Raw genomic sequence first — 18,621 nt, 5'->3', positions numbered from 1 at the left:
CCTTAGGAACAAGGTCATTTTGTTGTTACTGAACAAAAATGGAGAATAGAGGCCAGGTATCTTGATAATGGCACATATATTAACATGCTTCTTTCCCCCAGATGCTTCTTTTATATGTGCATCTCTTGCAATTCATTGCTGTTGATTTTAGACCCAAAATGAGTTTAACATGTGCTGTTCTAGGACAGAAATTCTACTGAAGGTGGCAAAGCTCATATCACTTAAGATTTGCTATTTGCACAAACTAATGCATATATTATAACTAATATAGTGTATAATATTCAATATACTTTATTACATTATTAGTGTCAGGCTAAAAAGTGGGCACAAACCTGTAGAATTAGCCTTCTTTGCTAGATTGATTATCTGATATCACAAAGCACTTATATTTACAGATTAAAAGTCAGAAACTATCTTTTCAAAAATAACTGAAAGACAGTGATATTATAAGAACTGAATGGGCTAAGATTTCTGAGAAGAAAGGTCCTTGAACAGCTGAGTTGACAAGTCTGTTTTGCCCCAGAGAAATTTGTTAAGTCTGAAAACAAGCAACAAGCTCTTGACAGGGACAAAGTAAATCAGTAAACTTTGACAGCTAGAAGATTCAACCTCTGGTTTAGTTTCTCCATTCATGATGCTTAAACTCAGGGAAGACACCCAGAGTGAAAGAACCCAAGCAGAAAATTCATCAAAAGTAGAGTGAAGTTTTTCTTGCAAAACAATTAGTTGGAAGCCTTCCATGAGAAGGGGATATGGAGAATATAATAAGTTCTCAACTGTAAATGTTGTAGAGTTGGGTGCCTATTAAGCCTGCAAAGAACCTCAACCAAGTACAGTGCTTGTTTGCATTGGGTAGTTTGATTAGATAGGACTCTATCAAGCTAACAGTAAAAGGTAAGTTCCTTCTGGAGAAAGATAATAGAATCATGATCCTAGATAGCTTTCACATAGCTACCCAACATTCCATAGAAATTTCAACATCAACAAAACTAAATTCTATAATCAAAAGCAATAATAAGAATACGTGGTCTGAAAGATCCAGGTATTAGAAATGAATGTACCAAATAGGTTTAAACATAAAGCTAATGGATTAAAATAAGGAACAGTGTATAAAGTATATAAAAGGAAATTTCACCATGAAAAGGAAATCTTAAACTGTAAATTCTGTAACTGAGAAAAAAATGACATAAACCTAAGTTGCTGAATGCCATAGACATAAAGAAATGCAGAAAAACTGGGTGCAAGATGACTCCAAATAAGATATCCAAATAGAGACATAAAGAAAACATAACTAAGATATAGAAAAGGACGTTTGTAACATTTGGAATGTAATGAAGTTATCTCACATGCATACAACTGTAATCCTAGAAGGGATGAGAGAGTAACAAAGAGATAAACGACAATTATTAAATTGGTAAAAGCCTTCTACTGTTCAGGAAGCTTAGTGAAACTCAGAATGAATAAAAGACAAAGAACAGCCAGGTGTGTCACAGGAAAGTTGATCAATACCAAGTTGAATAGGAAAAAAATAAAATCTTAAAGCAACCACATGATTATGATAAAATTACTTTAAAAGAGATTCTACAAGATGGGCAGCTGACTTTAAAACATACTCATGAAACTAAAGACAATGTCTTTAAAGTCTTGCAAGTTATTTAAAAACTTGGATTGTATTACCATCACACCCTTCAAAAACAAAGTTTTCTGACAGAGAGTTAGTCACATTCTAATCAAAAGAAATTTTTTGTGTAATTCATTAGACAGAAAGAAACAATCGTAAGAGACTACACAATTCTGTTGAGAAGAAAACAGTAACAGGAAAGGTAAATAAATAAACACACATGGTTTGTCTATTGGTTATACAAGGTAAGAACAGTAGGGTTTTTTGAAATTCATAAAAACAATAATGTAAGGCACAGGCAAAGTAGTAAAGTTCTCATTTCTACCAAAGGAACAAAATCAGTAATTTGCTTTACAATGTCACAAGTCAAGATTCATGCTGTAAATTCTTGGATAACCTCTAAAAAGTAACAAAAAAGAAATTAAGGGGGAGCTAACACGAGAGGTGGCTCGGAGGTCAAGAGCATTGGCGGATCTTCCAGATGTCCTGACTTCAAGTCCTAGCAACCACATGGTGGCTCAAAACCATCTATAATGAGATCTTATTCCCTCTTCTGGCATGCAGGCAGAAAACTGTATGCACAATAAATAAATAAATCTTTAAAAATATAATTTTTAAAAAATAAGTGAAAAGAAGAAAATTTCTTTAGCGATGAAGGAAAAAATAGAGATTGTGTGTATATCTGGGAAGATGTTAGGCATTACGTCACTTACAACTAGATTAAGCAATCCAATTGAACAACAAAAATTTTCAGACTGGATATATACCAAGAATATGTGAGAGGTAGGGAAAAGATAACATGGAAAAGCTGAAAGTTTTACAATTAAATACAGTGTATGATACAAACACTAGTCACCATATGACCAATGCAGCTACTTTCATTCATTTATAAGAGTGAGTTAAGAAAACATATCACTAATAACACAGGCAGCTGTTTCATAATAATGAATAGGAAAATATACAAGGAATATGTGGGTTCCATAATTGCATATTTCTGATAATTATAAACTAGAAAAGATAAGGTTAGCTAGGAACAAATGTAAAAGATATAAACCACAATCATATTTGATAGAACTCTCTCAATTCCTGATGGAGTAAGAAGACAAACACAGGTACACAAAGAAGAATATTGAAAATATGAACAATATTGCTGGGAGATGGTGGTGAACGCCTTTAATCCCGGTACCCAGGACCAGAGGCAGGCGGATCTCTATGAGTTGAAGGGCAGCCTGGTCTACAGAGCCAGTTCCAGGATAGCCTCCAAAGCCACAGAGAAACCCTGTCTCGAAAAAAGACCAACAAATAAGAAAATGTGAAAAACTTATATTGAAAAACAGTGACACATGTAGCACATTAAACTATATTGGTTGTATTTATAGGCAAATGGAGCATTATAAAAATTTCCACATTCTTGATCAGAAAACATACTTCAATTAAAAACAATAGCAATGAAATGACACAGTACGTACTTTGACTGTGGTGAAAATGATGCAAAATGTAAAGGAAAGCAAAAATCCATAATATGTAAAAAATTAAATACTCAAATCCTGATTTGTCATCTCTATTAGATGAATTTAGAATTTTTTTGTGTGGTCTTGGCTGTTCTGGAACTCACTTTGCAGACCAGGTTGGCCTTGGAGTTGTAGACCCTCCTACCTCTGTCTCCCAAGTGGTGGGATTTAAGGCATACACCATTATTGTCTGGCAGATAAATTTAGAATATTATGAAGATCCACTTTGCATTGTTTATGTAATTAAGCACCAATACCAGCTTATATAAACACAAAACATAAATGTAAACATTTCCCAAATCATTTGGATGCCAACATAATCTTAATATATTATGACATCCAAACCTGGACAGTACATTAAGACAAGAATATGATAAACCAAACATTTTTATAAACACACATAGAAATTTTCTTTTAAAAATTATAGAAATAAAAATTAGAGATGTAGAAGAGGAAAATAAGAAATTATAACATAATTGGTCATCTTAAGAATACAATGCAGTTTGGTATTAGAAATTTGATCAATATAATAAACTGCATTAACAGATAAAGTTGAAAAGCAATATGACTATCCAAGTGGGTGTTGATAAGTCACTCAACAAAAGTCAGCACATGATAATGTAATGATAATAGTATTAGCAAATTCACATGGAAAAGAATTTTCAGTGTCCTTAAAAACTAATAGCTAACATGACTGTCTTAGCTACTTTTCTGTTGCTGTAATGAGACACCATAACCAAAGCAATTTTTAAAGAAGATGGAGTTTATTTGGGGCTTACTGTTTCAGAGGGTGAGTCCATGATGGCAGAGCAAATGTATGATGGCAGGAGGCTGAGAGAACTAACTGGAAATGGTGTGAATTTTGAAATCTCAAAGCCCACCCTCAGTGAAACACCTCCTTCAACAAGGCCACACCTTCCAATTCTTCCCAATCAGTTTCCATCAGTCTGGGAGTAAGTATTTAAACATATTAGCCTGTGGGGGCGATTCTCACTCAAAACACCACAATTACCAATGATAACTAATTGAAAATTCACCATGGATATCAACAGTGAGACAAAACTACTTAAATTCAAGATTTTACCTTCAGTCCCAAACAGAGGATTAAGGTAAACAATAAAATTCATAATGATTGGAAAGGAAGAAATAAAATTATATTTTTTAAATAGCACAATTAAGATAACAAAAATATGAAGTCTATAATTTATTAGAACTGATACAACTGGGAATAAAATCAGATGCATGGTAAGATCACATATGAGTTTTATTTATAGAAAGAAAGAAGTGAAAATTGAACATCCTTTAAAAAGGTTTTCAAAATATTGAATGCTTAGAAACAAATCAATAACACAGTAATACTACTTACACATAGGAAGCTATGAAACATTTTTGAGAATAATAAAGATATAAATAAACTGAGGAATTTATGGCTGCTAACTGGAAGAGTCAAGAGATGGCATGTTAGTTCTCCCAGGCAGTTCATATAAAAGCACATAGTCATGGGCTGGGAATATAGCTCTGTGGTAGAGTGCTTGCCTAGTATATGTTAAGGGCAGAATTTCACCTCCCAGTACACATACACACAAAAGAAGAAGAAAGAAGAGAAGGAAGCATAAAATCCTAAACAAAATTTCAACAAGTTTCCTTCTTAAAACTGATGAGTTGAATATATATTTTGTTTGTATATACAAGGGGAAATAATAAAGAAATAATGGCTAAGAAAAATAAAATTAGATCTACTACCACTATGGAATAAAGAATAGATAATGTAGATTTGATTAAAATTAAATGAATTAAAATTTTCTGCTCTAAAAAAGATTCCATATGAAAAATGCAAGTTATAGACAAGGAGAAAATACTGCCAAAAGACATATTTGCTGAAAGATGGCTGTCTAAAATAACACAAGACATTCCAAAACTCACCAATAATAATGATAGTCTTGTGTGAAAATATGAGGAAGACCTTAAGAGCCACAGTACCCAGCAAGATGCACAGATGGCAAATAGGCATATGAGAAGACACTCTACAGTAATGCAAGTTCAAGTAACCATACCCCCCCACACACATAAATACACAGTTATTTGATTAAGCTTCATTTCCACACTTGTTTTTGAAGACAGGGACTCATTACAAAACCCACACTGGCCTTGAACTTGTGATCCTCCTTTCTGTTTCTTCTCAAGGCTGACATCAGATATATGAACCATTTAGACCCATCTTAGTACGAACACTTTTGACAAATATTTCACAGCATTTGATAAAGCTTAATATATTTTATACTTTAATGAACAGCAGTCTGATTACTATTGACAACTGGGGCTACAGAGAAAAATCCTGTCTCAAACAAGCAAAAACAAACCAACAGATAAATCTTCTGAAAGAAGAATAGGCCTGAGAACCAAAAATGATAAAGACAGAGAAATAAGCCCGGAATGATTCACCAGCTTTGAACAGTGCACAAATAACTTTCCAAGAACTCTTGCTAGTTCAGAATTCTTTAAAGTGCATTTTCATCTTGTTTCCACTGGGGAACCAATTTAACAAACAGATTTCTGGGTATTGGTGGCGCATGCCTTTAATCCCAGCACTCAGGAGGCATAGGCAGGCAGATCTCTGTGAGTTTCAGTTAAGCTTGGTCTACCGAGCGAGTTCCAGGATAGGCTCCAAAACAACAACAACAGCAACAACAACAAAACAACAACAAAACAGTTTTCTTTCACCCTCTTTACTGTAACAATCAGAGGAAGGCATTAATTATTTTGTCCTAATTTGCATACCTTTTAAAAGTTACATGCCAGGCCATAAGCATCCAACAGTTACTGACGGTTGTTTACCAAGTTGAATGTGTTTGTTTGTTAGACTCATGCATGTTTTGCATAAAGTATGTTTATAAAGTCACAAAATTAGTATTATAATTTTTGAAATGTCAGGAGAGTTAGTTGTTGAACTAAAGGTAACCGTCGCAATAACTTTGAAACATTTGTAAATTTTTTTGGAAATGGAGTCCCAAGATGATTACTGTTAGTATTTTTTTTACCGCGGTCAGACAGGTCTTTAGTACTTTTAATACTAGCTGTTAAACCAAATTAAAAAGTGGAATAAATGGATTTTAACAAGGGGAGAAAAAACGGAACACAATGAAAAAGGTACATGCAATTGTGAATAAGGACACTTGGTGGCGCTGCAGGCTAAGCGTGTGAATAATGGGCTCTGCTCTGCGGATGCCCTGGAAGCCATTATTGGGCATCCGAACTTAGACTGCTCCCTAAAAGAAGGTGGCATTCCGGCTGTATCTAGAAGAGCAATAGTCAGAGAATGCATAGCACCAATAGCAAGTCAGTGAGTAAATTTTAGTTTTGTTATTTCATCAAAACACGTTGAGTGGATTCTAACAAAAAAAAAAGGCACCGCACCCTCTGGATCCAGTGTGAACAATGGAGACAACACTAGCAAAAACGCCACAGCAAAGGCAAGTCGTTTTTCTTACTATATTGTTGCTTTTGTGGGAGTATGGCACCGAGGCAATTAGATATTCCATGCCAGAAGAAACAGAGAGTGGCTACTTGGTGGCTAACCTGGAAAAAGATCTGGGGCTCAGGGTGGGGGAGCTGGTCTCTAGAGAGGCACGAATCCATCACAGAGGAAACAGAGAGCTCTTGCAGCTGGATGCAGAGACCGGGAATTTACTTGTAAAGGAAAAACTAGATCGCGAGGAGCTGTGTGGGGTGACAGAACCCTGTCTGCTGCACTTCCAACTCATACTAGAAAACCCTGTGCAGTTCTTCCAAACTGACCTGCAGCTCACAGACATAAACGACCATTCTCCAGAGTTCCCTCACAGAGAAATGCTCCTGAAAATCCCTGAGAGCGTCCAGCCAGGGACTGTGTTTCCTCTGAAGGCAGCTCAGGACTCTGACATAGGGAGCAATGCTGTTCAGAACTACACAGTCAGCTCCAACCTCCATTTCCATGTGGTCACTCACAGGCGAGCTGATGGCAGGAAATACCCAGAGCTGGTGTTGGATAGAGCTCTGGACAGGGAGGAGCAGCCTGAGCTCACTTTAACCCTCACTGCTGTGGATGGAGGGTCTCCGCCCAGGTCTGGGATGACCACTGTTCACATTGAAGTCGTGGACATCAATGATAACGCCCCCCAGTTTGTACAGTCGCTCTATGAGGTTCAGGTCCCTGAGAACAGCCCCGTGGATGCCTTAGTTGTCATGGTCTCTGCCAGGGATTTAGATGTGGGACCTTATGGGAATGTAGTCTACTCTCTGTTTCAAGGCGGTGGAGCTTCTCAACCATTTGTAATAGACGGGGTCACAGGAGAAATCCGTCTGAGCAAAGAGTTGGATTTCGAGGTAACTAACCATTATAACATAGAAATTGCGGCCACAGATGGAGGTGGCCTTTCGGGGAAATGCACTGTGGCTGTACAGGTGTTGGATGTGAATGACAATGCCCCAGAGCTGACTATCAGAAAGCTCACAAGCCCTATCCCAGAAAACTCCCTGGAGACTGTAGTTGCTGTTTTCAGTGTTTTTGATTTAGATTCTGGGGACAATGGAAGGATGGTGTGTTCTATGCAGAATGACCTTCCATTTCTTTTGAAGCCCACATTCGAGAACTATTACACTTTAGTGACAGAGGGGCCACTGGACAGAGAGAGCAGAGCTGAGTACAACATCACCATCACAGTCACCGACCTGGGCACACCCAGGCTCACAGCCCAGCACACCATAACAGTGCAGGTCTCAGACGTCAACGACAACGCCCCCGCCTTCACACAAACCTCCTACACCCTGTTTGTCCAGGAGAACAACAGCCCCGCCCTGCACATAGGTACCATCAGCGCCACAGACTCAGACTCAGGCTCCAATGCCCACATCACCTACTCGCTTCTGCCCACCCATGACCCGCAGCTGGCCCTCTCCTCGCTCATCTCCATCAATGCAGACAACGGGCAGCTGTTCGCGCTCAGGGCGCTGGACTATGAGGCCCTGCAGAATTTCGAGTTCCGTGTGGGCGCCACAGACCAAGGCTCGCCTGCGCTCAGCAGTCAGGCTCTGGTGCGCGTGCTCGTGCTGGACGCCAATGACAATGCGCCCTTCGTGCTCTACCCACTGCAGAACGCGTCTGAGCCCTGCACAGAGCTGCTGCCCAGGGTGGCAGAGCCAGGCTACCTGGTCACCAAGGTGGTGGCTGTGGACAGCGACTCTGGCCAGAATGCCTGGCTGTCGTTCCAGCTGCTCAAGGCCACGGAACCAGGGCTGTTCACCGTGTGGGCTCACAATGGTGAGGTGCGCACATCCAGGCTGCTGAGTGAGCGCGATGCTCCCAAGCACAGGCTGCTGCTGCTGGTCAAGGACAATGGCGATCCTCCCAGGTCTGCCAGTGTCACTCTGCAAGTGCTGGTGGTGGATGGTTTCTCTCAGTCCTACCTGCCTCTGCCTGAGGTGGCACAGGAACCCGCACAGGAAGATGAAGTCCTCACATTCTATTTGGTCATTGCCTTGGCATCAGTGTCTTCGCTCTTCCTCTTTTCTGTGCTGCTGTTTGTAGGAATGAGGTTGTGCAGAAGGGCCAGGGAGGCCTCGCTAGGTGGCTGCTCTGTGCCTGGGGGCCACTTTCCTGGTTATCTGATGGATGTCAGCGGCGCAGGGACCCTTTCCCAGAACTATCAGTATGAAGTGTGTCTGACTGGAGACTCTGGGACCACAGATTTCAATTTCCTTAAGCCCATTATTCCCAATAGTCTGATTCCAGACACTTAAATGTTGGATAGTTAAAATTATAGATATGTCTTAGGTGTCTAAGAGAAATAGAAAATAGTATTTGTCGGATGTTAGTATTTTTTGGTAATCGGTAATATTTCCCTGAAATTATGTTTTATTTCTGTATGGTTTTACTTTTTGTGTCATCAGTTAATGCTTTAACTGTCTCCTGTCTTACTAACACAATCTTAGTGTATGCTCTCTCTTACTCAGACGATAGTAAAATCTTCACTGTGCTAGTGATGACTGAAATAGTTTTAAATCTCATTTAATGTAGTGAATTTGGTGAACAATGTAGAATCCCAAACGTTTTCACAATTTATAACAATTTCCTCTTGATTTTTAGGAGGTATTTTAACTATGCAATGTGCTAGGTTTGTTGTGATGCTTGCATATATGCAGATAATGTACCTTGTTTCATCTTGTCACTAATATTCAGCCTCCCACCTTGCTTTTATATTGCCCCTGAATACCACCCAGAAGTGAAAATGTTCTACGCTTGTCTTTGTGTGTGTGCCTATTGTTCCATCCATTTTTCTGCAAATGATGTAGTTTTTCATTCTTCTTTGTAGATGAGTAAAATCTCAGTGTGTAGGTTGGAGGTGTGGATTAGTTGGTAGAGTACTTGCTCAGCATGCACAATGCCCTGGCTTTGAGTACCAGTGTCACACAGCACACTGAAGCTCCATCTGGATTACATAAGACTATGTCTCTCAAAAAACAAAACAAAACTTCATTTTGCATAAACACTACATTTTCTTTATTTATCTGTTACAATAATTCTAAAGTGTTCTCTCTATAGTAAAAAATGGTGTTCAGTACAAATGAAATACATTTTCCTTAAGAAATATAATAATTTGCAATCCTTTTAGGAGCAATAGGTTTAACCCATTTCTTTATTGATAGTAGCTACCACTGTTTTTGAGACAGGGTCTCTCTACATTGCCCAGACTGTCATGGAACTCACTATGTAGACCTACTTGGCCTCAATCTCATGGAGATCTATCTACTGCTCTCTCTCCTGAGTACAGAGATTGATGTCAAGCAACACAATACCCAGAAGCAACTAGCATTCAAGATTTCATTTTTATATTGGCTAAAAGCCAAAACCATAGATAAATCCACTGGATTACTTTTATACTTTTATGCTTCATGGTTATTAAAAGTATAATCACAGTTTACAGGAATAAATTAAGCATAAGTCATTTTAAACTCCTGAGCATTCTTTCCTTTTCATGTTGTTTGGTGAGGTGTATAGTTAGATGTCATTTTGATATGTTTTAGTAAAAACCCATGGGATATTTTTTTTAAAGTACCACAGAAAGGACAGGAGTTCTATTATGCCCCATTGGTTACTGATACCCATTTCTCACATATATGCTAATGTAGGTGGAAAGTATTTTCTTAGCTTACTGTCAAGGTTTCTTCAGATTGTAATCTGACATAGTTTAGGATTGCTCAGAGTCTTGCTTAGATAATAACTTTTGATCCATAGTCTGCATCAACCATTGTAACAAAAACATGTATGGAAATGGGAATTAGAGAACAATATCATTGAGAAAGATCAACTACAACTTAGAATTAAATCTAGAAGGAACCAAAACTTCAAATATTATGCCTATTTTGAAGGAAATATGTCTTAGTTTTCTAATGCTGTGATAAAATACCATGACCACGGCAAGAAGAAAGAGTTCTATCAAGAAAGACTCTGTGAAGAATAGAATTCCTGGGGATGTACAGTTTCAGAGGGTGAGAGTCTATTACCATGATGGCAGGGAGTATTGCCAGGAGTATACAGAAGGCAGAAATAGTGCTGGAGAAGTAACTGAATACTTTATACCTTGACCCAGGATCAGGAGACTAATTGGGAATGGTGTGGGCTTTTGAAACCACTAAGCGTACTCCCAATGACACAACAGCTCCAACAAGACCACACCTAATCCTTCCCAAATGGTCCCACCAACTAGGGACTGAGTATTCCAATATATAAGCCTATGGGACCATTCTCATTCAAACCACCATAGACTGTGACTCCATGGTAGAGCACATTTTTATTGTGCTCATGACCCTAGATTCTATCTCCACCACAAAAGTAGGACTTTTCTTTGGACAGTTACTCTCCTAATATTTTCTCTAGTTATTAAAATCTTTGTGAATACTGTACAGTGTAGGTTATCTACAGCCCTTCCCTCTCATTTGTGCCACACAATAGCACAAATTCCACCTTTACAAATTATATATGCACGAACAAGTGTTCATAATTATTCAAAGATACACTGTAGAAAGTTGAAGGATAAAAAAGATATACCATAAAGAAAGTAAACAAAAGAAGTTTGGAGAATAGCAAAAATCAAGCAAAATTAATTTTAAAGATCATTAAAACATTGCTAAAGAGGGCCATCACAGATGATAAAAGGGAGAACCTATTGGGAAAACGTAACAACTTAAACAGGATATAGTTCCCTAAAGACACGCCCCAGGTGATTCTAGATTTATCAAGTGAACAATTGAGATCATCCATCACAACAAATGAAGCAAAATTTGACATAAATAATATTTAACTTTGATGAATTAATTTGACTGGGTTAAAAAGAACACCTGCATCATTAATGAGGTACACCTTTGGGTGTGTCTGTGAAGGTGTGTCCAAAGGTATTTAGCTGGGGAGATAAGACACACCCTAAATGTGTTGGAAACATTTCATGGGGTGGGGTCCAAGACTGAATTAAAAAAGGAGAAAGTGATCTGAGCATGAGGAGACATCTTTCTCTGCTCCCTGACTTTATATGTAATGTGACCGGCCATTTCATGCACCCAATGTTGTGCCTTCACCATCATGATGGACTGTATTCCCCCAAATGCTGAGCCAAAGTAAACCCTTTCTTCACTAAATATTTTTTATAACAATGGGAGAAGTAACTAATTAAATCACCAAGACTTAAAAACCAACTATAGGTCCCATGGAATGGCTTGGTGTGTAAAGGCACCTTTCACTAAGTCTGATGACCCACACTGTAGTAGAGAACTGGCTCTCAAAAGTTTTCCTCTGATTGCCACTCATACACCATACCACATGCCTCCCATGAGTAAATATAATTTTCTAATTAAAAATAAAAACTACACCTGACTGAGCATTTGACTCAAAAACAGAAGAAGACACATTTTTTTCAATTGCTAATAGCACATTTTTCAGGATGGGCGTCATAAAACATGATTCCACAAATTTTAATTATTGAAACCAAGCAATACTTGATCTAAAATCACAATGGAATTAACTTGGAAATTCAGAAAATTCACAAACACATGGAAATTAACATATTTGGAAGCAGTAAAAGAAATCACAAGGAACATAGCAAAGTCCTCCAAAATGACTGAACATGAAATACAACATAGTAAAGTATCTATGATGTTCAATTAAAGTCATGCTTAGAGGACCTGCAACCAATGGCCTAGTTAAATGTTTTCCCTTCATGCTCCAGTTTTCTTATCTTTCAGAGAATACACAGCAGCTACACTCATGCCGAAAACTGTGTCAGACATGCTCCATAGTTTTCACCTAAAATTAATGGACGATCCCTGGCACACTCTTCACTCTCTGTTCATAAGACTATGAGGAGATGGGAACCTTACTGTTTTCATGCTCAAAATGTTTTAGGATTGCACTTGCTTTCTTTTGGGTATTATGATACCCACAATTTAAGGGGTGTACATAAAGCTCATTGTAAAATATACTTCACCCATGATAGATTATACTGTATCAAATCAGGAACCAAAATAAAGCCTCCTTTAAGAATTCCTTACTTACAGGTAGCTAAGTAAGTAGATTTAAATCCTTGAAAGAATCACATGAATTTCTCTTGTTTGATTTTGTTCTGCTCAAATCCTGATTATATATTAACTCCTGTTATCTTTTCAAGCCTCCTTTGCCTTATTTGTTAAAATCCTTTAATCTCTTCCCAGGCCTAAGGTTCTGTGATTCATTCATGGTTTACCTCATCTCTATCTAGATCTAATTTATTTCACATAGTAAACGTCAAACTTCTTAAATCACCAGTTCTGCTATTAGTGCAGAGAAATAGAAGTCATCCTTAGAAAGACACCATCTCTTTCTTAGGATGATTGGGGTAAGAATTACTTGAAATATTTGCATCTCTAAAAACTGCTTATTTCTAAGAATCAAACTGTTGTAAATATCATGAGGTGGATTCAAAATCAAGCATTTGGTTTACTTGGTTAGATTTTGCAAAATACAAAAGAACTGTCAGATTCCACCAATTGGTCATTGAGTTAACTTCCAACTTCGTGCTAAAAAATTCTTCTGGTTCATGACCCAAAATGAAATATCTTTATTAGTTGTGCAACCTAAAATAAGAACAACACTTGTAAACAAAAAAAGTATAAAGATTTCTACATGTTGTTCATTCAGAAATTTTCAAAAGGTTTCCGATTTGAAAACACTGTCAGTTTCTCAATATGGACACAGGGTGGCGCTGCAGGCTAAGGTTATGAATTACTGCAAAAAAGCCTTCCTGGTCCTTTGTGTCACAAGACAGAATCAGATACACAGACTGGAAGCATCGCAAGGAATACTGGGCCCTGAATGGGTTTGGGCCGCGGTATACTAAATAAAAAAAGATTAAGAGCAACCAAGTAAAGAATCCCTCAAAGGAGAAATCAGAATCCAGCATTCAAGTCATTGGGAGTCAGCTGAACGATCAGATGCAAGCACCATGGAGAAGCTGGACAGAAATCTTCCGAACAGGCAAGTGATTCCTTTCCTTTTTATGCTGCTTTGGGATCAGGTTCTAACAGTACCTGCTCGGTACTCTGTCCTGGAAGAAACAGAAAGCGGCTCCTTTGTAGCCCATCTGGCCAAGGACCTGGGCCTGAGATCTGGGGACCTGGCTGCCCGGTCTGCACGGGTGGTGTCTGATTATGACAAACAGCAGTTGATTCTGGATCCTGACACAGGAGATCTGCTTCTGAGGGAGAAACTAGACCGGGAAGAGCTGTGTGTCCCTGTGGAGCCCTGTGTGCTACATTTCCAGGTGTTTCTAGAAAAGCCAGTGCAATTTCTTCAAGGAGAATTGCTGATCCAGGACATAAATGACCACTCACCAGAATTCCCAGATAAGGAAATGCTCTTGAAAATACCAGAAAACAGCCAGCCAGGGACTCTGTTACCACTGAATTTAGCTCAAGACTTGGATGTGGGCAGCAATGGGCTTCAACTGTACACAGTCAGCCCCACCTCTCATTTTCATGTGGTCACTCGAAATAACAGTGAAGGCAAGAAGTACCCGGAATTGGTGCAGGACAGAGCCCTGGACAGAGAGGAGCAGGCAGAGATGAGCTTGACCCTCACGGCTCTGGATGGCGGGTCTCCACCTAGGTCAGGAACAGCCATGGTTCGAATCCTGATCCTGGACATCAATGACAATGCCCCTGAGTTTGTGAACACCCCCTATGAGGTGCAGGTCCTGGAGAGCAGTCCCCCAGACTCCCCAGTCCTGACTGTCCTTGCCAAGGATGCAGATGCTGGCAACTTCGGGAGAGTTTCTTATGGATTGTTCCAAGCCTCAGATGAAATTCTACAAACTTTCTCAATAAATGAAGTCACCGGAGAAATACGACTGAAAAAGGGATTGGATTTTGAGAAAATCAAATCTTACCATGTGAAAATCGAGGCCACAGATGGAGGAGGCCTTTCTGGGAAGGGTGCTGTGGTGATAGAGGTGTTGGATGTGAACGACAATGCCCCAGAGCTGAGCATATCTTCACTGACCAACTCAGTCCCAGAAAACGCTCCAGAGACTGTGGTTGCTATCTTCCGAATACGAGATAGAGATTCTGGTGATAACGGGAAAATCATTTGTTCTATTCCAGATACTCTACCATTCCTTTTAAAACCCTCAAACAAGAACTTTTACACCTTGGTGACAGAGGGCCCTCTGGACAGAGAGAGCAGAGCTGAGTACAACATCACCATCACAGTCACCGACCTGGGCACACCCAGGCTCACAACCCAGCACACCATAACAGTGCAGGTGTCCGATGTCAACGACAACGCCCCCGCCTTCACACAAACCTCCTACACCCTGTTTGTCCAGGAGAACAACAGCCCCGCCCTGCACATAGGCACCATCAGCGCCACAGACTCAGACTCAGGCTCCAATGCCCACATCACCTACTCGCTGCTGCCCACCCACGACCCGCAGCTGGCCCTCTCCTCGCTCATCTCCATCAATGCCGACAATGGGCAGCTGTTCGCGCTCAGGGCGCTGGACTATGAGACCCTGCAGAATTTCGAGTTCCGCGTGGGCGCCACAGACCAAGGTTCGCCTGCGCTCAGCAGCCAGGCGCTGGTGCGCGTGCTCGTGCTGGACGCCAATGACAATGCTCCCTTCGTGCTCTACCCACTGCAGAACGCGTCTGCTCCCTGCACAGAGCTGCTGCCCAGGGCGGCAGAGCCAGGCTACCTGGTCACCAAGGTGGTGGCAGTGGACCGCGACTCTGGCCAGAATGCCTGGCTGTCTTTCCAGCTGCTCAAGGCCACGGAGCCAGGGCTGTTCACCGTGTGGGCTCACAATGGCGAGGTGCGCACCTCCAGGCTGCTGAGTGAGCGCGATGCTCCCAAGCACAGGCTGCTGCTGGTGGTCAAGGACAATGGCGATCCTCCTAGGTCTGCCACTGTCACTCTTCAAGTGCTGGTGGTGGATGGCTTCTCTCAGCCCTACCTGCCTCTGCCTGAGGTGGTGCGCGACCCTGAGCGCAGCAATGAGAACTTACTCACGCTGTACTTGGTCATTGCCCTGGCATCTGTGTCTTCGCTCTTCCTCTTGTCTGTGCTGCTGTTCGTGGGTGTGAGGCTGTGCAGGAGGGCCAGGGCGGCCTCTCTGAGTGGCTGCTCTGTGCCCGAGGGACACTTTCCTGGACACCTGGTGGATTTCAGCGGTGAGGGGACCCTGTCCCAGAGCTACCAGTATGAGGTGTGTTTGAGGGGAGACTCTGGGACTGGTGAGTTCAACTTCTTCAAACCCATGGTACCCAACTTGTTGCTTCAGGATCCTGGGAGAGACGTTAAGGAAAGTCCCCACAGCAGGGATAGCTTCGTATTCAGCTAAGTGATTTAAATTCCTAAAGGTTGTTCAATTCTTTTAAATTTAGAAATGATTTTGTTTCTAAGAAGTTCTCTACTAGTCTAACCTACTTATATCCTTAATTGTGCTGTTATTTTTATTGGTATGAAGGTACTAGTCTTTTAGTTGTACTAATCATATTTCATATTTTTCTCTTCATATGAATATCTTTGTTATTAATACTCTCATAACCCTTAATAACCCAAATAGTATAATTTTTTAAATTATACTCTTAATGATTTTCTGAGAAAACTTGCATTCCTGTATAAATTTGTGGCACTTTTCTTTTTCTGTTTAATTTCATCTTTTCACAGGTAGATTGCTCAAAATTACTCATGTTGCCTGATCGTTCTTCATGAATAGGAAGCATTTTCATGCTAAGTGCCCTGAATAGTCAAGTCATAAAATTTAAACTGTATATGAATGTACACAAACATTGTGACACCTTTTGCTTGGAGCATCATGCATGCTAGTGGTCCTATTTATTTGCAAATGTTCTAGAAATACTAAGGTTAAAGTTTTGAATTCTTACTTGATGAAAATTAAAGAGGGAATGTGTAATTTCTCATTCTACTTATTAAATAAAATGGTTACATCTCTGCTTTGCCATAAACCTCATTTAATAATTAATCTCAGAATCAGAATTTGTTCTTTCTTTCTTAAAAGGAGAATGCAGGGTTATTGAGGGCATCACATTTATAATTATTCTCCTCATATAAAGAATTTCAAGCATGATGTAATGTGTGTCTTTTCCAGAAGTGTCTCCCACCTTCAAATGAGGAAATTTGTTTGGAAGGTTGGGTAGTCTGATTCTGTTTATTAGAAGATTTCAATTTTTAATTGAGTGAAAAATTTGGTGCCTTGGGTAGAGTTTAATCAATCAGCAAAATTTATTTTTGGTGTTAAGTTTTTTTGTTTTGTTGTTTAGTATACATTTCAGTCACTTTGAGTTAAACTGATGAATAAGAATGAATATTATTTTGTTAATCAAATAGAACAGTAGCATTCTTACTGATTTGTAATTGCAGCATTCTCTTGTGTTCAATAAGTCTGGTAAACTGAGTTTCTAACTCACACAAAACCACTTGAACTTTTGGCAGAAAATTAGCAATTGAAAAGCATTATTTATATACTACTATCTATTTCTAAATCTTTATTATCAGTCTATATGAAGTGAAGTAGTTCTGTTTTTACCCACATTCATCTCCTCACCAAAGCTACACAACAATGAATAAGGTAAATTATGGCCTTTTAAATTCTTCTTGAAATGTAGATTTTAGTCATCAATTTTTTAAAAGAGAGATAAATAACCCTAAGTCAGCGAGCCACACACAGAAGACCTGAAAGTGAGGAGGACACATATTAGGAAGAAGGGCTTTGGCAGGAGAGGGAGGGTGTAGAGAGATTTGGGGTGTAAGAAAGGGCTAAACAATGTCTGAAGAGATAATGACTGATGGTTTCTACCACTGCTGAGTCTTCGAATTTTTGGGGTATCTAGAGAAACCCCATCAAAGTTGCAGAAAACAAAGCTCATTTGAACATATCATAGGAAAGTTGCTCAATACAAGATCTAGGACAGGAAAAAATTAAAGCAGGTGTATAAAAATGATGTATTTCTTTTATTTATTTATTTATTTTTATTTTATTTGTTTTGGTCTCTCAAGATAGGGCTTCTTTGTGTATCCATGACTGTTCTGCAGTTCACTCTGTAGACCAGGCTTGTGGTGAACTCAGAGATCACCCTGCCTCTGCCTCTAGGGTTCTGGGATTAAAGGTGTGTGCTGCCAGTGCCCAGCATGTCATATTTCTTTTAAAGGAGCACCAGTGAAGCTAGAACTGATTTTAAGCATCAATCATGAAATCAAAGACAATGTCTTTAAATTCCTGAAGAGAAAGTATTCCTGGCTATAACTCTATATCTCACATACCCTTTCATGTTGAAACTTTTGGGCAAAGACTGAGAGAAATTGTTGAGCCACACAGGGACTGAGAGGAAAACTTTTAGTGAGTTAATTAGGCAGAAGGAAAACAATCCCCAAAAGATTGCAGACTTTCGTCAAGACGTAAAATGTCAAGACGTAAAATGTAACAGGAAAGGTTATGAGTGGACGTTGACCAGGTGTTGACTGTATAAAGTCAGAAGTGGTGTCTCAAAATTCTTGGAAACCATAATGCAAAGTCAGAAGAATAGATGTAAAGAAAAAAGAAAACATGAAACCTTTTGAAAATGAAAAGGAGCCCAGGCTGGTAGCACACTCCTTCAGTCTCAACACTATGGAGGGAAAGGTTGGTGGATCACTGCAATGGAGGCCAGCCTTGTCTACAGAGTAAGTAGCAGGCCAGCCAGCCAGAGCTATGTAGTGAGATCCTGCCTCAAAAAATTGGTCTTATTAATTTTTCTTCTGATCATTAATTCATGGACATATTTTGTGTGATAATTTGGGTTTTGGGGGAGATTTTTGATTAAAAATCTTATTTTACATACCAATCCCAGTTCCCTCTCCCTCCTGTCCTCTCATTCCCCCCACAATCTCCCCATTCCACCCCCATCCACTCTTCAGAGAGGGGGATGATC

General features: G+C 39.6%; 2 protein-coding genes across 2 annotated transcripts in view; both read left to right on the top strand.

Moving 5' to 3' along the window:
- The first annotated feature begins 6,341 nt into the window (after window positions 1-6,341).
- Window positions 6,342-9,408, top strand: LOC100772299 (protocadherin beta-6-like). Its single transcript, XM_027398098.2, has one exon. It carries the CDS (start codon window positions 6,568-6,570, stop codon window positions 8,905-8,907), a length of 2,340 nt encoding a protein of 779 aa, XP_027253899.1. The 5' UTR covers window positions 6,342-6,567; the 3' UTR covers window positions 8,908-9,408.
- A 139-nt stretch (window positions 9,409-9,547) lies between these two features.
- Window positions 9,548-18,621, top strand: part of LOC113830936 (protocadherin beta-4-like) — a 37,827-nt gene continuing 28,753 nt past the window's right edge. Inside the window, exon 1 of the mRNA XM_027398097.2 lies at window positions 9,548-16,050. Within this exon, the coding sequence (XP_027253898.1) occupies window positions 13,638-16,031 (2,394 nt within the window). The 5' untranslated portion in view covers window positions 9,548-13,637 and the 3' untranslated portion in view covers window positions 16,032-16,050. The remainder of the gene's footprint in view (window positions 16,051-18,621) is intronic.

This window comes from Cricetulus griseus, chromosome 2 (genome assembly GCF_003668045.3).
Source record: "Cricetulus griseus strain 17A/GY chromosome 2, alternate assembly CriGri-PICRH-1.0, whole genome shotgun sequence".
Lineage (NCBI taxonomy): Eukaryota > Metazoa > Chordata > Mammalia > Rodentia > Cricetidae > Cricetulus > Cricetulus griseus.
This window is presented reverse-complemented; position numbering and strand designations above follow the sequence as displayed.